The 22,528-nt window shown below is 38.5% G+C and overlaps 1 protein-coding gene across 6 annotated transcripts in view; it reads right to left on the bottom strand.

Moving 5' to 3' along the window:
- Positions 1-21,968, bottom strand: part of GK (glycerol kinase) — a 34,952-nt gene extending 12,984 nt beyond the window's left edge. For 4 of the 6 annotated variants that reach the window (XR_005952285.1, XM_041399731.1, XM_041399735.1 and 1 more), the window contains exons 1-15: positions 21,835-21,968; positions 14,089-14,162; positions 13,394-13,500; positions 12,763-12,840; positions 11,690-11,769; positions 10,556-10,693; positions 10,030-10,139; positions 9,268-9,334; positions 8,646-8,663; positions 6,758-6,793; positions 6,095-6,162; positions 4,710-4,752; positions 3,956-4,036; positions 2,022-2,100; positions 80-176 (exon numbers count right to left, since the gene is read on the bottom strand). Coding sequence is in view for 4 of the 6 variants with exons in the window: in XM_041399731.1 (XP_041255665.1) it covers positions 80-176; positions 2,022-2,100; positions 3,956-4,036; positions 4,710-4,752; positions 6,095-6,162; positions 6,758-6,793; positions 8,646-8,663; positions 9,268-9,334; positions 10,030-10,139; positions 10,556-10,693; positions 11,690-11,769; positions 12,763-12,840; positions 13,394-13,500; positions 14,089-14,162; positions 21,835-21,900 (1,142 nt within the window). In the remaining 2 variants the exon portion in view is untranslated. The remainder of the gene's footprint in view (positions 1-79; positions 177-2,021; positions 2,101-3,955; positions 4,037-4,709; positions 4,753-6,094; positions 6,163-6,757; positions 6,794-8,645; positions 8,664-9,267; positions 9,335-10,029; positions 10,140-10,555; positions 10,694-11,689; positions 11,770-12,762; positions 12,841-13,393; positions 13,501-14,088; positions 14,163-21,834) is intronic. The other 2 variants (XR_005952286.1, XM_041399733.1) reach the window with 1 other exon arrangement.
- Positions 21,969-22,528: the final 560 nt, after the last annotated feature.

Here is a 22,528-nt window from a genome sequence, read left to right as displayed (position 1 = left end):
AAAATTTCACATACCTGGAAAGAATATTTGTAAAATTATTAAATCCCCCTGCAAGTGCAGTGTTCAGTCAGATCCTTACCCCCTTGCACTGGGTTCCCAGTATGGTGCATACAGTCCTGAAAATGCTGGCACAAAGTAGCAGCCATAGGAAGTCCCCGCATCTGCAGCCAGTTTTTCTAATGCACACACAAAACACTTACTTAGCTTTTCACAACTATATCAACACTTAAATACAGCACTTAAAAGTGTTATTATTTAATTAAGAAAAATATTTAGGATATCTTGGGTAGCTACAAATTTAATCCAGCTATGTATACAACTAGGAAATACAACTAATGCTGGCACTCTGCTCCTTGTTAACCAGTTTTCCTTTTGCAACAATATGAACAGAAGATGGAGCATAAGGAGTTGTGGGAAAAGCAAAATGAAAACTCAAAACTGAAACCCAAAACCGTGTACTCAATATTCTGACCTAGATTTTGTGAGATTTTCAAATGTTATCCATCATGTGGATAAAGAATGCAACCTTCAAAGCAGTCCAAAAGGTCACACTTTACTTGCATTTAAGTCAAGGCAAGCAAGTGAAACTGGATCAAGACCAAAGGGAGTTAAGAACTAAACTTCCATTAATTTCAAATGGATTTAGAGCTCCAAATTGTCAGCTTATGTATTTAATCACAAGGCCAGCTAGAAGGAAATCTGAAGTTTCTTGATATAAGAATAATGACTGTGGCTATATGAACTCCTCAATACCAAAATATTTGCAATTTAAAAAAATATATTAAGACATTTAGAATGACAAAAGAGATAATTGACAATGAACAGCTCTTTACAAGAAAGGAGCATTTTCCTTCCGCTTTTTGCAAATGTCTTGTTTGCATTGATCAGAGAAGCATAGCAGTATAGGAAAGAAGTACTAAAACATCTTCAAGAAGTCCTTATAAATTGATTCTTTCATACAGACTGCACTTAAAAAAGGAGTGAAGGCAGAAGGAAAGACAAGTTTTGTGAAACAGGAAGAGATGATGAATCCCTACATGACTTTGACAAAACTGACAAAGTTAGAGGTCCTGAAACTCAAACCTCCCAAAGGTCTTGACAAATTTGTGAAGAGGTACTGTTGTCTCAACAAATGGATAATTTATGTGATAGCAGTTTATATTCTTCTCTATGATCTTCTGAGCTTTCTTTCAGAAAAACAGACTGATGGTCTAAGTTTTTGCTGAATCTTTGAAGTTTTGTATTAAATTTTAATTCTTAATTTTCCCACCTTTGAATAAGATACCAATTTATCAAAAATATGTAATTCATTTATTTTCAATCCTAAATCTCATTAAACCAGTCACTTTCAAAATTTTGCCTTTGCATGCCTCTGACATTTTTTATTTTCCAAATTTTGATATGTTCCTAGTTTTTATGTTACAATCCAGTTTGTTTCAGTTCATCTGAATTAGAAAACATCAGCTACACAAATGCTAAAGGATTACTGCATTCTCAGCTGAAACAGATATCCCTCCTCCACATCTGTTTAAGAGGCAGCTTTGCAAAATGACATCCCTAACTCAATGGATATGAAGCCTACTACATAAATATTACATACACTTGCAGGGCCTCAGGTTCTCATGTTTATGACAAGAATATGTAGGTTTAGGATCAAATATATGCAGCTATCTGCAATACAGACTTAAATACTCTTGGCTCTGGAAACTTCAACACTGTATCAAACCAGGAGACACTCTGTAAGTATAGTATCTTCCTGAATATCTGCTTACCAGGGAAACTACTAAAAAGTACAGATTGCAACAGAACAAAACTTACAAAGCCTTTCCAAGGCTGTGTTGATAGGCTCTATGAAATACATGTATCAACAACAGTGAGTTCATGGATGCAAAGTAAATTTTTGTCGTGTTTAAACACAGCAAAATATATGCATCTTCCAGCTTTTTACTTAAATATTTTGAGCTTTCATTCACTGATAGAGACATCATGACATAGGAAAACTTAAACAGCTCCATACTCACCAACTTCCTGTGAACTCTTAACAATACCCAGATTGTCCCTCAGCCAGCGAACAACAGCCCCAGCTATTGCAACAGATCCCTGAAGGAAACAAAGTCACTCCTTTAGGACACAGCAACTGGTAGCTCTGTGCTGCTTTTAAAAAGCCTGGGGAAACAGGCCACTGTGGCCCCCACCTGCAGGCTTACAGTCACAGCTCACAACCAAACCACAGAGTTCCTTGGCATCTGGAGACTGCCATGTAAAAAGAGGAGCCTGTTACATGGACTCCAGGTAGAAAAGGTGCATATTGAATGCTTTTTTTCCATAAGGGGAAGTTACAGTGACATTTCCTAAGTAGTCTTCTTGTCTTTCTAATTTATGTCTTCTGAATATTTAGTTATAAGGTTCAGTAGCCTCAGACTTATTTTCCTGACACATTAATATTTTTATGTTTTGATTTAAAAAAACCCAAGACAAATTATGTCTAGTCTAAATACAAACATCCAGAAAGACAGAACATTTAGGCCAGCAAAATTTCTCTGTTACCTTGGCAAAATGGCCCTGAATGGCTTCATCACATGACAGATGGATGGCATGGCTCCCATCTAATGCCAAAGCCAAGTCCAGTAGACTAAGTTTCAAGTAAAACAGTAGCAGCATTACATTTTCATTCCAAGCTACTGCTAGAAAGGGCAGGGGTGTTTTATAAGCAGCTGGCTATTACAAGATACCAGTGTGATTAAAGGAAAAGGCTGAATCCACATTTTCTGTCTCTCTGCAGTGCCTCAACCAGCAGACTGCAGGTGATTCCAGAATGGATATAGGATAAATCACATTTAATAGCTCCTGTTGAAGCCATGTTTTCCGGCAATGTCATTAAAGACTTGGAGGTGAAGAAGAAGCAAATTGCAAATGTTTCAGCAAGGAGGAATTCAAATCACTATCAAGACAGTTTCAGTTCTAGCTTTTTAACATGGGTTAAAAATAAAACAAACCTCTCACACACCCACACAAAATAAAAATCCCAGAGTTTGCCAAGTCATGGCAAATGCAAGATGCACATTCTTCATGGAAGGAAAAGGAAATAAATGCAGCCTCCCACATCCTAATGAAGTACCATAAGCCACAAACTATTCTTGCAGTGAAGAAAATCCTGTGTTGTCTTTCACATGGAAAACTCAGTCTGTCTACAAAAGCTCAACATCAGCATTCAGTGTATGTGTTTTGAAAATAATTATTATATTACAATAATTAGCACATTATGCAGCACAGATGGAAGAATAATAATTTTGTTGTTCTAAACAAAGCTTTGGTGCCAAATAGGTGCTCAGTTGATCCGTGTTTCAGAAGCAGAGCTTTAGAACAATGAACTCCAAAGTTTAAGCATAAATACAATTTTTCTATATAATTTGGATGCCCTTAGACTTGTTTGGAGAACAGAGAAACTAAATTCTGTAAGTATGCACCTAAATGAGAGAGATAAAAAAGCTAAATTATTAGAGATTTTTCCCCAGAAATTTGATTCACATTTCAGAAGTTAGAAGTAAAATTCATTAGAACAGAATAAAAAAATTTAGCTATGACTTTATTATGTGGTAATAACTGAAACATTAGTACTTTCTCCCCTTTTTTAAACATTACTTAATGTTACAAAATTTATGGGTTTTTATTTATAGTATTTATTAAAGATTTGAGAGACTGAGTAACAGAAAATATGTTTTAGCCATCTAGCTCTGAAAGTATAAATGATGCAATGAAGAAATATTTTGTATTAGATTTCATGATACAGATGGGAGACAGGAATAGCCAAAACCACACAGAAGCCTTCAGACACATAAGCATAACACAGAGCTAGTTTCATTTCTGCACAGCTGAAGACACCATAAAAATACCAGATAACAGAAGTTAATGAGAACATGTATCATTACAAAAAGGAAGAAAGTACTGAACTTACCTCTAGTGCATAAAAAGCAGGTTTGTCTTTGCCCATTTTGTAAGCTATTGTGGTTATAAGACCATGCTCAGAAAACACAGACTAAATGGGGAAAGGTGAAAGAAAAGGTAAAGCATGAACAGAGGCAGAAAATATTTAAATAAAAACATTCAAATTATAATAAACAAGGGACCAAACCTTCAAATGAAATATGCACACTTTAAACAAAGTAAATTATCAGTAACTCTAAACAAACACCTAAGGTAGAACACTCAGATTGCTGGTGCTAATTCTTGTTTCCACAAGCTGCTGCAGATCTTTTTATCTTCCTTATACAAAAGAACTGGGGGGTCTTTAGGGGGAGATGTAAATGAGAAGGGAGTCACAGTTTTGTGCTATTTATTCAACTCCAAAGAAATTATGACAGAAAATGAAGAGAAGAAATGAAATAGCCAAGGTAAAAGGTACATGATTAAATAACATAACACTTCATCCTGTTTGGGTGACAACAAGAAACTTATACAAGGGAAGAGCATGAAACTTGTTAAGAAAAGTTCTGTTTGGAAACTTAAGGAGATAGGAAATCAAGTCTTACAGAAACACCTTGAAAAAAATTACTACTTTTGTTCTTTCAGATTTCACTACGTGCTTTTCCCTTTGTCTGGCAATATAATTGTTGTTAATAAGTCTAAGAATGGCTAACATACAGTTGTGTTTCAGAACTTAAACAGATTGCGAAAAACAAAAAAGCAAACAACTCAAAAGTGCAACTGACCTTCTGACCTGTATTGCACAGCAAGAAACAACCTGTTCCGTACCTAGCATGAAAGCAAAGCAAAGTTAAAACCAGAATGTTTAAAGAATAACCTGCTACTGCAATCCATGAGTCCCCTGCGAAGAGTCAGGACACCACTTTTTGACCCTTGAAGGTTTTGCTACCATTAACTGATGATACAACTATCCTCAAAAAGCTGATTTGAATGCAGCCTGAAGCTGAAAATTCTAGTCACATGTCTTTCTCTCTCGCTCTCTCTCTCACTCTATTTTTTGTCTAACACTTGACCAAGGAGAGGTATGGCTGAAAACTAAGTGTAAATTCCTCTTTGATGGCAGTGTTTACCTACTTCAATTTAAGCTGATTATGAGATCAACTTTATAAAATAAATATTTCACAATATTAAATGGGAAATTTTAAGAAACTTTGTTCCTGTCACAAAGAGGGTTTTCTTCAGACATATCCCATTCAAAAATTTCTAAAAATGTTATTTGAAGACCAACTGTATATGTGCGTGCATACACGCTCATACAAGAATACAGTTTAATATAAGGAGTACAAAATACTATAAACCACTCCAACTTACTCTAAGAAGTTATTTTCAAGAAAAATATTCCTTACCTTTTTAAACCCCTCAAAACTAATACCTTAAACCAGTCCTGAGATAGCCTTCAGTTATATTTAGAAAAAGAAATAGTAAAGCAATAACAGAAATGAATTAAAACAAGACAGACTAATATGTAATCATACCTGTGAAACTCCCATACTTGTGTGTATATCCCTACAAGCTTAGTTAAGCATCTGGTTGTAAATGGAACAGTAAGTCATTTCAGCAGACAGCTTCTCCTCCAATGATTTTTTGATTATACCAGTTGCCTGATCAGCTATTTTAAACAAAGGACACTAAGAGGCTGAGAAACAGGAAAAAGCAAACGTAAAATTCTCCACTCTGAGCTAGACACAAAAGCAAAATTAAGTGCTGCCATTGAAATGGACCTTTCCCATCTAGCAAAGCTGTGTCATTCAAGTCTATGCAATCTAACTCACCGTACTGTATTTGCTCAACCTTAGGTCACCATTTAAACGACACTGCAACTGTTTTAATCTGTGTTTTGAAGAATGTTAAAATAAAAACCCCACTGTCACATAGATTTTCCTCACAGTGATTGTGTTCTAAAATATGCCTCACAAGTCATGTAACTTTAATATCTTTATTACTTTATATGAGTCAAGACATGGTTTACTTTGTGGGTCAACACACTCAAAAGGTAGATCTGTAATTACACGTTAATTACAGAAGAGTTTGGCAGTTGCTTGAAAGAGAACATAATACTCAATTCAAACCAGAGCAGGGACTTTATCTTATTACTTTCCTAATAACTTACGTGTTTTTTGCTTGTCCATCTTGAAAACACATTTGCCCAACAAGAGCAGCATGCTGGTCACCCAAGCACTGAAAATGAGAGATTTTTTCCTTTAGCAAGTGTCCTCACATGAATTACATATTTGACTATAACTCTAATTTATTAGTAGCACACGGATAATTGAAAGCGAGGAAAATCCTACAGAGAAAAGCTATCTTTTTATTACTCTTCCCTCTGTAAGAACTGCAAATGAAATGTGTTGTGCTACTTATGGTGAGCAATTTAAAGAAATAAAAACTAAAATTTCCTATCTTTATACATGTTATTGGAAAAAGCTGAGAATTTGTCCAGCATTTCTAGATTATGTAGATACTTCTTTTATATATATGAAGCAGGGCTTGCTTCCATTTTGTAATGTTACTCATTTACTTAGAGATACCAAGTTTCCAACAGCACTATGCATATGCATTAAAGCTCTCATTTGTACTTCCACAGCCAGACCTTAATAATAATGGATCAAGCCAAATAGTGATTCATCTACTAGTTTACTTCCTGTTTAATCTGAAGTAAAAACCCAAAAACTTAATTCATAGCAGGATTCACTCATCCTTAAAGCTTTTTCCTGTGTAGCTATGTTCATGTTCCAGGTTGTCATGCCAAAATCTAAGTTGAAGTAGGACTTACCCCAGAAATTGGTACACCTGTCAAAGCTCCAGATTCCTGTTTGCAAAAAGAGAAAGAAAAACACAGAGTTAGCTTTTCATGACTAGGATTGAAGGCAATGAAAAACAAGCTAAACTTCTAATGCTCAAAGGAAAACAAAGAAGGGTCATGAAAGCAACATGGCTCAGTTCAGGCGTACACTTTGTTTCAGCTTAATGTAGCTCATGTCTAAAGCACTAAGAAATGGAGAGCAGGAAGTTTTACAAATATGGTTTATGTGATCTCAAAAGTTCCTAGCATAAATTTTCTTGAAATAATACTATACAGAAAATCCAGTTCAGTGTAATCTGTGCAGTAAATGCCAAGTGTAAAATGCAAAAGTGCAAAATGGTAAAGTGATCAGGAAAAAAACGTGACTGTGGTGACATCCTAAGCAAAGGCAGATGCCTGATTTTAAGATATAGTATTTTAAGTCTCAAGTAGGCTTTCTTGAAAACATTCCTGTTACAGAATCATAAAATCATTTAAATTGAAAAAGCCCTCTTAGATTACCACGTCCAACTGTTAACCCAGTACTGCCAAGTCCATCACTAATCCATGTCTGTAAGTGCCACATCTATATGTCTTTCAAGTACCTCCAGGGATGGTGACTCCACCGCTTCTCTTGGCAGCCTGTTCCAATATCTGACAAGTTGTGAAGGCTCTTGTTTTATCACTTATTATCACTTTACCACTTTATCACCTGGGAGAAGAGACCAACCCCTACCTGGCTACAACCTCCTTTCAGGCGGTTATAGAGTGGTAAGGTCCCCTTCTGAGCCTTCCTTTCGCCAGGCCAAACACCGCCAGCTCCCTCAGCTGCTCCTCATCAGACCTGTGCTCCAGACCCTTCCCCAGTTCTGCTGCCCTTCTCTGGACTTGTTCCAACCCCTCAATGCCTTTCTTGTAGTGAGAGGCCCAAAACTGGACACAGGATTTGAGGTGTGGCCTCACCAGTGCTGAGTACAGGGGACAATCCCTGTCCTGGTCCTGCTGCCACACTATTGCTGATCCAGGCCAGGGGCCTTTGGCCTCCCTGGCCCCCTGGGCACACCTGGCTCATGTCCAGCTGCTGTTGACCAGCACCCCCAGGTCCTTTTCCTCCAGGCACCTTTCCAGCCACTCTTCCCCCAGCCTGTAGCTCTGCCCGGTGTTGTTGTGACCCAAGGGCAGGACGTGGCACTTGGCCTTGTTGAACCTCACGGAATTGGTCTCAGCCCATCAGTCCAGCCTGTCCAGATCCCTCGGCAGACCCCTCCTGCCCTCCCAGCAGATCAACATTTCTGCCCATCTCAGTGTCATGTGCAAACTTAGTGAGGGTATCCTGAAATTTTTATTTAATTATTTAACTATTTCCTGACAATTTCTACTTGCTTCTTTAAATTGTTTTTTGTGCAATTGTGAAAATGAATTTTCAGTAAAGCCATGCAAGTGTATTTCCAATCTGAATTAATTCACATTTTAATTAACTGTATTTAAGATATCTGTGTTTATAAATGCACTTAAAAGCTCTACATGAATCTGATATTTAGTTACCATAGAATTAATATTTTTAGACAGAATGGACAGTTTTTCTCATTTATAAAATGCTATAGCTAACACTTATTAGCCAGTAGCTGTATTTTTTAACTCACTATAAAAATAAATATTCAACAGTGTGGAAATTAGGACAAACACATACACTGAGATCACGTTTCAGAAATAATTTCATCATGAACTCTAATTGTATTATCTCAGATTTGGAAACACACAGCAAATTTATTGGCTGAAGAAGTGCACTTTTTCTAATCCTTAAACCAATGAAAATGCACAGCATCTGAGCAGAATGAGTAAGATATAGGTGGTCAGCCTAATGGAAGCCTCTACTCACCCGGCTAGGACAGATTTTCTACAGCCAGCAAAAGGAAGAAAAAGAAAAAAAAATGGAAAGGGGAAGAGAAACAGAAGTTCACATTTAAAGTGATGAGCAATTCTGTTCTGGTGGTCAGGCAGTATCTTTTTTCCATTTACCTTGCTCATTCAGCTTAATACAACTCACTCTTATCCAACCTCCACATAAATAAATATCAGCAATGACTTCTAGTGGCATTTCCATGAAAACATTAGCAAAAATATTTCAGAGAAGTTAGAGTTCTATTTACAAAAATCCATCTTGTAACTTGCCTTCACTACAAAATACACGTATTCTTTTACGTGTCAATTAAGCTCAAATTACCAGGAAAAAGAATGCAAAACCCCAACATCCAGTTTATCCAATTTTGAAGTTCATTAATTAGATGCCACTGTGTCAGAAGAATTGGTGCTGCATTAAAGTAACCAAATAGTCAACTTCCTATAATATTATGTAACAGTAGGTAACAGTTTACTAATCATAAACCAAACAATACTGGTCAAGAAAAAGCCATTAATCCTAATCTATGGAATCTGGAAATTCAAATGGATACAGTTATATTTTTACAAGATGAATTTCACACAAATATTGGAAAACATACCATCAGGCCATAAATCTCAGAAGAGCTTCGTACATTTGGAAGTATGTCCATAGGAATTTCAAAGAACCTGAATACAACAAAAAATAATGTATAATATATAGTCAGTGCTAAATCAGAAAGCATTTTGCATTTATTTTTTAAAATAAGTTTAAGCATAAAGAAAAGAAAAACTATAAAGGAAACTTTTGTTTCTAGGTTTTAATCTATATGTTTTTCCACTTGTTACAGTGGACATTGAATTTTGGAGGAAAACAGCATATATTTCAATCTTTGAGGATCTATCCAACTCTTTTACATAGAAATTCATGCCTCTTCCAACAACATCCTAATAATAAATTTGTTAGTAAATCAAATCTCAAATAGAGACACTGTCATTCCAGCTGCTGTACAAATGTGATTAAGTAATAAAGACACTATTAAATCACAATATTCAGAGTTGGAAGGGACCCACAAGGATCTGAAGTGATTGGCCCATACAGGGATTGAACCCACACCCTGGGCATTATTAGCATCGTGCTCTAATCAACTGAGCTAAGTTGTTTCCATGAACCAGGCCTCCACCTACAGAAAGGTTCTGCTACTTTTATTTAATCCAGACCATTGTAAACTGGACATCTGGAGAACAATGAATCTTAGTTATTAATGTCAACAGCAAATAGAACAGTACCTGCTGATCTTAGTTTAGATAAGAGATTCTTACCTTCAAATTAGTTAGAAACTATTTAAATGATAGTATTACTGAAAAACAGTAAGAAAGCTTACTTGCAGAGGTCAGGATCCCATTCCAAGGAATGAATGTTGAACAACATCGTTCTACTGGCATTGGTGACATCTGTACAGTGAATGCCTCCATTCGTTCCACCTGTCAAACTCTGAACAAAAAAATCACAGCAATCACGTCAAGGAGAAATATAGGTTTACTTAAACAAATTCCAAAAAAATTTCAAAATCAAAAAGTTTTCACCTTGGGATTAGGAGCTCTGGTATTTCTGCAACAACTAAACAGGCAGACCTAATACACCTTTCTAAAGTCCAAGATTTCTCTGAAAGTGTAAGCAAAGTTTTACAGAAAACTGTAATGGTAAACTACACCTAAGAATCAAGAAAAAAATATAATGGTATAGGAACAGTAAAAGTTCATCTTGCAAGGAACCGCATTGGAATTTCTTTAGTAGCTTTTATCGACATCATCATGTCATCAGTGGGCATTGAGTATCACATGCACAGAGATTTACATGATATGGAAATTCATTGTAAGAAGAGTGATAATAAACTCACAAATACATACCCATATAAGCCATGAATCAATAGTCCCAAACATAGCTCTTCCATCCTCAACTGCTTTCTTAATCTCTTCCACATTATCCAAAAGCCACCGAAGTTTCACTGCACTAAAATAAGTGCTAAGTGGAAGACCGGTCTTAAACTGTAAAATTAAAAAAAATAATTTAAACACCATGCAAGTATTTTTCCATAAATACTGTAGTTATATACAAAAATGGTGATAGTAAGGGAAAAAGAAAATACACAAAACTCAGGAAAATTCCATGAACTTCTGTAATTATTTAAATAAGCACTAAGTAATTATTTAAATAAGTACTAAGCATACAACACACAAGTCTAAAAACATCCAAATCAAATGACCAGTGCAATAATAGATAAAGATCAAAGCTGATCTAAATGTAGTTCAAAGATCATCTACGTGGAAAAAGTTGTTTGCAGAAGGCCTGTCTTATCTAGGATATCTGATAGACAATAAGTAACAACAACAAAAATAGGCAGGACAACACAGGAAAGATGAAAATTGCATTCTACTAGAACTTGAAAATCAAATAAGTTTATACACTTTTTGACATAAATTTCTTGCCTGTAGGAAAACATATAATATAAAAAATACATAATATTTATCCTATTAGTAAAGGACAACATTAATGAATTAATCAAACAATTATGACACTTTTTTACAAGCATTTAGTTTCCAATTTGTTATACATATGCTCACAAAATTAACAGGCTTGCTCTTCATGAATGATCTTCCTTGTTCTCAGATTGGATGCAATTAATTTCAATATTAAGGCACAAGAATGGATAACACATTTCATACCAGTAAATTATTTCCCTTTCTTTTTTTCTACTTGATCTTAACTTTTGTGTGTAATGTTTATTTTATATTGGCTAGATAGCACAGGATTAGGTCTCACTTCCATAGTGAGAAATTAAATAAGTGTTAAACATTTATTTTAAGGAAATTAAAATTTTTCTAGTCTCAGATTGGTGTCTTGTGTTCATTTTTTATTATTTGACAAGCTAAGAAGAGACTAGAAACTACAAGTGACTTTGTTTAGGAGAATTTTAAACACATATATCTAAAACATTATACATCGCAGCAGGTACCATTTAAATGTTCCGGAATGTCTCCTACCTTTGAAAAAGTTTTGTTTTTTCCAGGAATTCTTTTAAGAAGATATTCAACTGTTGACTGGGTTCTCAGGTCAAGCCACACTAAAACCATGAATAAAATTAATTGATCATGTGATTTGATACACAAAAAGTGACATGTTCAGCCTACTTCTATGAACCCAGGGCTCTTGCCAGTGAATTCCAGTCTATTTTTATCTTTTCATGTAGTTGAAAGAATATTGTATTGCCATTGTATTTTAAGGGCACTGTTGTAAAAATTAAAATGGTTAGATAAATTAATTTGATTTAGAAGAACAAATTATTTGAGAAAGAAGCAGGATTTTCCCCAAGTAAAATATTTTTTCCCCAAGTAGAATATTTGCTTTATCAGAATATAAGCAAGTGACTAATGCTACTTTTAGCAGATGACTGTGATTAAACTAAGAGGTTAAAACAAATAGCACATTGATTATTTACTATTTCTATGTAAACTTTCTACTAAAAGAATATGTTGTAGCTATCATGGTAAAGCTGGGTTTAAGATAAAGCTGTTAACTACATTTATTTGACTATAGAAGAGTCCTGGTTTTACAGCCATACTATGTCAAACTATATCTGGCACTTGACCTAAAAAACCAATTCTAGACAATTACCATTTTTCAGCTGACAATATCTGAAAAGCTAAGGTAAGTTAAAAATAAAACTCTGAGTATTAATAAATATTCATTAAGTCATCAATAATTAAACCTACTTAACATGATTTTCCTTTAAAGTTAAACCACCAGCATCCTGAAAATTTCAAAGAAAGTGATTGGGTGCGAGTCAGAGCATTTTGTGCCAGGAACCCCTCAGGAACATAGTGAGGTTTTTTGAAAACCAATAAAGTGATTTATTAAGTAACAATTTTTATGGAATGGGCTTTTTAAAATTTATGTATGCAAACACACATCTTACAACACAGGTATCAAAAAATCCAAGAAATTACTAGACTAGGCCACAACCAGATTTGCAGAGGAAACTACAAAAGCATTTTTTCCACAACATGATCGTATTATGATATCACATATTCAGAAAGTTAGTTATATAAATAGTTACCAATAGCATTATAAAGAGGTTCTCCAGTTGTCTTGTCCCAAACCACTGTTGTTTCTCTCTGATTGGTGACTCCAATGGCTTCAGGACAAAACAGAAAGTATCCTTTTCAGAAGGTTTGTTTTCCCCTTTTGGGGGTGTGAGGGAGGGAACGGAGAAGGTGGAGAGGAGGGAGGAACAGGTAAGGAGAAGAGGAAAGTAAATGGGAAAGAAAAAGCTTTCAATTTTTTCAAGGTATAATCTAGAAATATTACCTCTAAGGACTCATTTTTGCTGATTAACCTGTATGCTCTAAATCTCTCTCTTTTTCAGCCACAAACTGAGACAGCAACAACACTGACAGGGGAAAACAGCTTTCCTAAATTAAAGTCCTAAACTTAATTTCAGAATTTCTTCACCACTTGTCTCTATGATTTTACAAGATTAGGTTAAGTCTACCTTGTAGGTAGACTTCTGCATTGTTAACACACACACTTATTTTCTCATTATTCCTCCCAAAAAAACTGCTTTCAAATACAATTTAACATTTTGTTTGAGGCTGGCACATGCTGCTACCTTTCTATTTATTAACTTAAAAACTATGGTGTCTGAATTGCTCAATCATAACATGTTAAAGCCCTCTACCCATAAGTACCTCTTATGTTAGTGATGTCCATGTTCAGTTCTCTCATTTTCTCACAGGTCCTTTCCACACATTCATAGACAGAGTTTAATATTTCCTTTGGATCTTGTTCCACCCATCTTTAACAAAGAGTAAACACCAGTTAATAAAAATGTACATAAAAAGAAAAAATAATACTAGTCTGAAAATCAAGCTGAGCATTTTAATACAAATACAGCTACAAAACATTTTTTACATATCTACAAACAGTTTTGTTTTGTTTTGTTTTATACAGGGCATTGGCAGCAAATGTTAGGTCGTTTAGGAACAAACAAACAAACAAACAAACAAAACCTCAAAGAACTAAGGCAGACACTTCTATGGACCAAGCTGAAGACTGTGATTCAAATGTAAAAATTGCCAGCTTTATTACCTTAAATGAGATGTTAAGTCTCATTTAAACTTTAGTTTTAAGCTTACACGTTTAGATGCTAAAGTTTAGATGTTAAATATGCAAATGAGTGACCAGAGCTGAACACCAAGTACTTTTAGCATATTCCGGACACCCGGTGGGAGCTGTTTCATGCCATTTTTTCTGCCCAGTCTTTTATAGCAGTTACTGTGCTACTCAGAATTATTAATCAACTTCAGTTTTGATGACTCACAGATAAAAATTCATAAGTTCTACCGAACTCTACACAGATGAAAAAATTTAAAAAAAATCATACCCTTCTCTAGGGAATTCTTGCTTTATTTCCACTTGATGGTGACTCAAAAGCTCTGCTGTTACTGCATTAAAAACCTGTAAATAAATCACACGATTGAATTTTCTACAAACACAGAAGTTTAAACAACAATAATTAACATTTATTATTTTGAACAAATGCAGTGCTGTGCCAATAGATAGTAATTTTCTATTGTCGACCCAAATATCTATATAACAAGGACTCAGACATACACACTTTTAAAATTAAGGTAGGCAAAGATTATTTTGGCAAACTTTGCTGTCACTGTCAATTTTAATGGCTTTTTTTCCTTGATGAGTTGGAAAAGAACCAGATTTTTTCTTGTGGTGGCTATAGAAGTTAGACTTCTGACACATATTAGAAGATCTCTCAGTAAAATACCCACTGTGGTTGATAATAGCATTTCTTTAGCTCTTGCTGTGTTACTCTTGCCAGAGTTATCTGTGTTTTTTCTTGGGTTAGCTCATTTTTAGGAAGAGTGAAAATCTGTGACAAAACATAGAAGGGATCAAACTAAAGAACAAGAAAGTACCTAAGCAAAACCCATTTTGTTTCAAAACTACAATACAGAGCTCATTAACAATCTGACAAGAAAAGAATGCCACTGCAGCAACACAACCCATCAAAAAAGAGAAGACCATGCAGAAAAGTAACTTAAATTTGGATACTCTACAATAAAAACCATCAGAGGAGAGAATCACGAGGACTCTATCAATGGGTGTTCTCAAGGAATCACAAGTTAGAGGTTCTGCCTTGCAATAGAAGCTCATGGAGAATGCACAACAACCCTCATTAACCAGCAGTGGCCTGTTCCCAAAAGGAATCTCTGCCGAGGCCAAGCTGAGGGACACCCTGTGAAACATTCAAGTGAAGCGAACAGTGAGTGAGCTGGAGTGCCTGGCTGGGCACTGGTGGTGATCCTGGGGGAACGGCTCTTTCTCCACATGCAGAATCTTTTGTGTGAAGAATGTTCTGGGACCGAGAAAGCAAAATCTAGCAGCAGGTTCAGCTGAACTGCAGAACACGTCAGCAGGACACCATCCTACCTTTTCTTGGCAAGCAGAGATGAGCCAGATTTAAAAACCACTTGCATGCTAAAGAAACAAACTTCAGTTATATCCGTCCACCCTCTAGGATACAACTGAATCTATTCTATACTTGTTAATGTTCTCTTCTCATTCCACAAATTTTAGGAGTTTCTCATAAAGTTTTTAATCCATAAACTCTTGGTATCATCTACACAGTACACTTTACCCTGAAACTATTAGAACAACTCTGACAAAAAGGAGATGAAGTTCTAGTTCTCCAGGTTCTTCGGAACCTTAAAGACTATCTTTACAGTGAAACTTTGAGTTTAGAAACATTCTATTTCTATATTAGAACTGCAGAATCATTCAGGCTGAAAGGGACCTTGAGACACCTCTAGTACAATGTCCTGCTCAAAGCAGGATCAGCAATGAGATTAGATCAGGTTGCTCAAGAACTTTTCTAAGAAAGTCTTGAAAACCTCCAAGGATGAAAACAGCACAAACTCTGGAAAACATTGATTTCTTACACACTGAAAGCTCCATTGTCCAGAAAAGAAAGGTTGCTCAAGAACTTTTCTAAGAAAGTCTTGAAAACCTCCAAGGATGAAAACAAACTCTGGAAAACACTGATTTCTTACACACCGAAAGCTCCATTGCCCAGAAAAGAAGTCTTAAAAAGGTACATGATCATTCTTTTTTGCTATCAGCTCAAAAGATTACATAGAAAGAGCACCACTGAATTATTTTCACTTTATTTACTTATCTGTGTTTCATCTACCAGCTCAGGCTTGACAGGGATCTATCCTACCAAAAAAGAAAGCTCTGTCAGTACTACACATTTGGAAGCAACTTGCATAATGGGATATGGATCTCAAAATGCTACACAACATACTTAATGGAGAGGTTGTTTTGTATGTATGCAGTAAGATTTCTTTACTTGAAATTGCCTTTCTGCCAAAAGCATATTCAAATTTACTAGGTTTTTAGAATAAAGACTGAAAGATAGAAGACTTTTTATTTAACCTGTTTATTAATATGTATCTGACATACTAGCAATGTTAAATATCATGTGGTAATCATTCAGTATTTCTTGAAACAGAAGGTAATGCAAAGGATTCCTACTGGTAGCAGGAAGCACAGATTCAATTAGACAAAGTCATGAAGTGAATGTGCACTGTGTGGCTTGAAGACACAGCAATAAACTGTGACAGGAATACATTTTCAACTGAAGCAATAACATTGTGAATGCACAGATTTTTTCATATCCATAGACAAGAACTAGGCAAACACTTTGCTAATCCATCATAAACAAACCTGCAAGCTTCTGACATTCTCAACAAAAGCAACAGACACTCCCTGTTATTCAGGGCAAGGGATTAAAAAGTTTCACTGGGAGCAATCCCTGTTTGAGACCAGGTTGGACAGGGCCCTGTGCACCCTGGTCTAGTGGAAGCTGTTCCTGCCCATGGCAGGGTGGAACCAGGTAATCTTTAAGGTCCCTTCTGACCCAAATTATTCTATGATTCTATGACTTCTACACTGATAGACAGAATTCTGATATGTGGAAAGACGAATGAGTCACTAAATTTAAACCTACAAAATGATAAATAACTTAGGGAATAAATAGAACATATGGGACAAAGCCTTCCTTTCCCACTCCCTCAAAAAAACCACTATTGTTATAAAAAAAAAAAAATCCCTATACAGTCCCTATTGACAGTGAAGAGATAGAAAAATAAGTGAGAGTAAGTACAAATAATCCAGATATGGTCAATACATCCCTGTCAAAACAGGTTTGAAGTGTATTCCTGTAATTTGTTAGGACTAGAGGCTTTCAATCCTTTCATATTCCTTAAGAACTGATTCAAGTTTATGCTACTGATCTCTCAGTTGTGTGTGGGGGAAAGCCAAAGTCAATTTTGCCCTAATTTTATCAGCAGTCATAATGAAGAATTGTCTAGGCTATTTGGACTTGTACAGCTGTCTTGAACAGAGATGAAAGTGAAAGCCACCAGATGTGTACTGAATTCTCTAGTGAGAGATTAAAGAAAAGGAATAACATCCTCCCTCTACTCCCAACAGAGAATCAGAGCTTGAGCCTTGAGTCTCAGGACGGCAGAGAAGAAAGGCCTACATAGGTGTCTTGTATGTGAACAAGCAGAGAGGCACAGGGGCTGATCACTTAATTCATGCTTTTTATAGGGTCTTTAATATAATACATCACATCACATAAAGGGGTACAGTTACATATTATTACATATTATTGTGTATTACGTTTATGTTTTGTTATCTTAGTGGAAAAGAATTTATATCAATCAGCTGTAACAATTTTCAACGAATGAACAGAAATATGAGGTTCATGGAAGTGATGAAAGAAGCTGCATAGCTGAAAAGACAATAATGAAAACAGATTTTAGAAGTAACTTTTTATATCTCTCAAGCTTTGTCATGTAACTCTGTCTGCAGAAAAGCTATTTCTTTTATTCTATGCTGTGTCTTCATGAATTTCTGACAAGCAGAAACAGCCACGGCTTTGCAGGCAAACAAGCTCAGAGCTGGAGTTCTGAAATTGCACTGAAATCAACCCAGCTGGGGCAATGATAAGAGACAAACAATAATTCCCTCTCCAGTATTTTGAGCTGGAGTTCTGAAATTGCACTGAAATCAACCCAGCTGGGGCAATAATTCCCTCTCCAGTATTTAACTAGGAGTAGCACAGTCAGAATTTATGAATAAGTACAAGTTTAATAAGTCTCCTAGAAATTACCTTTCTTGCCAGGCTCATGATGGACAGATCTCCCTCACCATCTAGGAGGTGCTTACAATTATGGGACTTAAAAGTAAAACTACACTGTACTTTAAGTGGTAAGAGCTAGGGAGAAAACTGTATTTACAATATTTTAAACCTTTTGTGCTAGTTACACAATCAAGTTTTTCCCAAAAGGTCAGAAGGGGGTTAAAATGAATTCCCCTCTGAAGAGAAAGCTCAATGGGTATGAATGCCTTCTTTACCTAAAATCAATTTTTGTTTATTGAAAAGAATGCCTGCAGTGTGATAGAGCTTTATTAGATTGCCTCTTCTGGAGACAAAGTAAACAAAAAAACCTAAATCTTTCACGGAGGTGGAAAAAATGTTCTGCATCTGACTGACAAACTTATAACTTAAAGTACTGTGTAGGTACTTCACTGTGTCTTTCAATTCTTGCTGTTCCTGGATAAAATGACAGAAACACTATCCAGCAAATACCTTTCAAGAGATCAAACAATGGTTCAGCTGGCCATTAGCTCCTGATCCTAAGACTTTTCACAAAAGAAGCTATAGTGTATTTTTATGATTCTTGAATAATATGAAATGGAACACAAGAGATTAAAGTATTTGAGGAAAATATTCAATGAAACATCTTGGCCAGAATTAAATCATCTGGGTACACTTATATAGGCTACACACTTTATGTTCCTGCTTGGTATTTTTAAGAAAATGAGCTTTTAACAATTGTCTTGTAAGCACTGAGCTCTCCCTGGTACTCTGAAGCTGTCACCCAGGTTCAACCCAACTTAACAGAAAAGTTACAATTTCAAAAATAATTACAAGTTATTTTGCAAAAGTAGCTAATAAAGGTAAAGATCCAAAATAGGAAGTGTGGAGGATAAAGCTACAGCATAAAACTACCACTGTATGTGTGCTGCGTGAGAGGCAAGGCTAAAGAAGGAGTGACAGTAACAGAAATGCACCAGAGTTCTGGTGCTTCTTTAGCCTCTGTGCTCACACAGCCTCCTCATGCACAAGCAGGAGAAACAAAACTTGTGTCTGCACACAGGACAATTTACTCTGAATCTCAGGAGGTCACTGAGCTTAACTCACTGCTCAGGTAAGCCTGAATTTAAAACCAGGCTGTTCAGGGCCTTTTTTAATCAGGCACTGATATCTGCAAAGATGGAGATTCCACACACCTTTCTCAGCCCCTGATCCAGAGCCCTCATAGTGAAACACTGTTTCTTTACATCTACCGGACATTCCACTTGCTGCAGCTTGTGTTTACTGCCCACTGTCTTTCCCAGTGCATGTCTGAGAAAAGGCTGGTTCTGTGTTCTCCACAAACTGTGGATTAAGGACACCACTTAAGCCCCTCTTGTGAAGAAACAACCCTCCTTCCATGGCCTTGTGCTGCAGCACAGGGATTCCTTTGGCTGGATGAAATCTAGTCCTTCCAAGTCTCATCCTCTGCAGGGTCCAACATCAGACACAGTGCTCCAGATGCTGCCTCCTAAGTGCTACACAGATGGCAACAATTACTCTCTGAACTTGTCTTAATGTGCACCACCACAAGGCTGCATTGCTCACATACATCCAATTTGATGTCCAGCAGGAATGAGTCCTTTTTCACTAAGCAGCTTCTTAGCACTCTGTCTTGAGTGCTCAACTTTGTTTAGCTTTACGAATATTCTGGCAGCCCCTTCTCCAACTGGAATCTCAGTCAACTGGTCACCCCCATCTGAGAGAACATCCCAACCCATCCCCATGGCTGTCCATGAAAATACTGCGGGATAGCAGCCCCCACTACTGACTGCTGTGGACACCACTGGTAAATCTGCCACCTGTAATTGTAAATTTACACTCTGAACTGCTGACACTACTCTTTGGCCCCATTGGACCAGACAGTTTTTCACCCAGGAGAACTCTTTAACCTGCTCAAAATCATATGTGTTCCACTTGAAACGTTAGATAATAGTTGCACTGAACTACTGAATACACAAGTGCAAAGTAAGCAGCAAGTTGATTTTGACTTGTGACTTGGTGAAGACAAAAACTGTTAGAAACACTACGTTAAAAAGAAATTTAGAGAGATCACTGGGAAATGTAACAAAAACAACTAAAAGCAAAAGACCAACAGAGCCAAGGAAATAACTTAGGCAGACAACAATGCATTACATTCTGGCTTAAAATATTTCAAGGCAAAATCTCTCTTCCAACTGCAGCAATCCCTTTCCACCTCAGAATTCTCCAGACACAGGTGTTGTTATCTGAATGACTGAGGTGAGTTGTAGCAGATCTCTGCACATTTTGCCCACTTCTCTCCCTCTCCCCTGTGTTCTGATTTAACTCAGTGATCATGCATCTTATTCACTCAAGCCCATGTAATTTTATTATCACAATGACATGATCACACTGCCAAGTTTAAGACAATGCTGTATGTTGACATGAACTGAGAGACACTGAGATGGATACAAGAATTTAAAAGTGGCAGACACAATGTACTTCTTGATAAAATTAGGAAGCACCTGAACCCTCTTGTAGGCAAGTAAAATCTCCCCAATTGCATAAAAGCCATTGATGAATGTGTGTAGTGTAAGAAATTCCTCCTAAAAGGAACTTGTAAAAACACTTGTAAAAAGAGCTTAAGTTTTACTTCTACTAGTGTCATCCTTTTAGGACAAGAAAAAGTTAACTTGGCATATACATAAAAGCAGACAGAATTTATCTTAATGCATTACAGGGACCTTCTTCAAGTTTGTTCCCAAAAAGGACTCCTGACTGGCATCCAAGACAGCCCACTGGTGTCATTTGTCAGTTTGGAGTTTCTCTCCACCCCCAGAGCTGTGTTTTCTCATTTGACAATCGCATGAAGGTCGTGATATTGAGTAATAATGGTAACATAGGTCAGGAAGATATTATAGTCTCCTGCTTCATGGGGGAAGTATTAAAAAAAGAAAAAAAAAAAAAAAAGGCAAGGGCAAACCAAAACATTTTATCTTCCCAATTCATACTTTGCACATTTGACAACATTTTATATCTAGTAAATATCTCTATTCCACTTCCACGGAGGAAATTGTCATAGGGCTTTAATTAAGTCAAACTACCATGACTTAACTGACATGGGGACAGTACATTTGTAGAGACTTGCAAGCTAGAAGTATCTATAGTAAGTTTCACGCATAACAACATTAGTTACAGCCTATTGCATAATACAGAAATAACCAGATCCTTCAACTAAAGGGTCAAATATATGATCAATATATTAATTCTCCTATCCTTAAACCTATCTTTCTCTAGTGTTTAAACAAATCAGTGTTTCACAAGGTGTGCAGGATCAGACACCTGAATACCTACAGTGCACAAGATGCCCTGACATTAGGGCTGGGGCTGCAGCAGTCACTCCAGCAGGCCCCGGGCAGGTTTTAGCGGGGAACACAGCGGAGTCACGGCATTGTTTGAACACCAGCTAATCACAGCCACCGAACTCGCACGGATCTATTTCCCCAGTGTCTCAGGACCTTGTCCATTTGATTCCATTGCAGATTGCAAGCCTGACAGATTGCAAACGCAGCCTGCCCGGAGCAGCGGGGTCTCGCCGTCCCCCGGAGCAGCAGCAGCAGCAAGAGCCGCTGGTGTCGGGCTGGCCCCGGGACCGCTCCCCGCGGGACGGGCGCTGCCCCCCGCGCCGCGGCGGGAACGCCACGGAGGGACAGCGGCGGATCCGGCACCTCCGGGCCGAGCGGCGCCGCTTCTCCGGGAGACGGAGGCTGCAGCCGGGCAGCGCAGCCCGGCCCTGTGGGCCCGTTCCCCTGCCCTTCCCCAAGGGCACGGCAGAGGCCCCCGCCGGGATGGAGGGGAGTGAAGGCGCGGAAGCCGCCGCTCCCCTCAGGCCGCGGGGGCGCCGCCTGCCCCCCGCTGCCGCCCCGATCGCCGCGCTGTGCTCACCAGGAAGCGGGTGGAGCTGGTGCCCTGATCGATGGCTCCCACCAGCGGCCCCAGGGACGCGGCCATGGGGCCCCCTCAGCGCCCGCTCCGCTCCCGTAACGGCCGCGCCGGCGCCGCGCGTGCAGCTCGCGGCCGGCGGCGCGTGGCAGCCGGGGTGAAGCCGGCGGGGGGGGCGGGGCGGGGGGCGCTGCCTCGCGCATTGTCAGCCCGCGGCCAATCAGAGCCTGGGGCGCGGCGGAGGCGGGGCCCGGCCCGCGGAGGGGCGCGAGAGGGGCGTGTCACGTGACGATCGGCGCGCGGCACGCCCCCTTCCTCGCCCCGCCCCACAGCCCCTGAGGCTGCGGCGCGCGGGCGGCCAGCGGCGAAGGGGAGGCGGGAGAGCCCGGGGGTGCTGAGGGCAGCGCAGGTCGCTCCGGGAGAGCCCGAGGGTGCCCAGGGCAGCGCAGGTCGCTCCGGGAGAGCCCGGGGGTGCTGTGGGTGCTGAGGGCAGCGCAGGTCTCTCCGGGAGAGCCCGGGGATGCCCAGGGCAGCGCAGGTCGCTCCGGGAGAGCCCGGGGGTGCCCGGAGCAGCGCGGGTCGCTCAGGGGGAGCCCGGGGGTGCTGAGGGCAGCGCAGGTCGCTCCGGGAGAGCCCGGGGGTGCCCAGGGCAGCGCAGATCGCTCAGGGGGAGCAGCGGGAACCCTTTTCGGGTCCC

This window comes from Onychostruthus taczanowskii, unplaced genomic scaffold, assembly GCF_017590055.1.
Source record: "Onychostruthus taczanowskii isolate IOZ18803 unplaced genomic scaffold, ASM1759005v1 scaffold17, whole genome shotgun sequence".
NCBI lineage: Eukaryota > Metazoa > Chordata > Aves > Passeriformes > Passeridae > Onychostruthus > Onychostruthus taczanowskii.
This window is presented reverse-complemented; position numbering and strand designations above follow the sequence as displayed.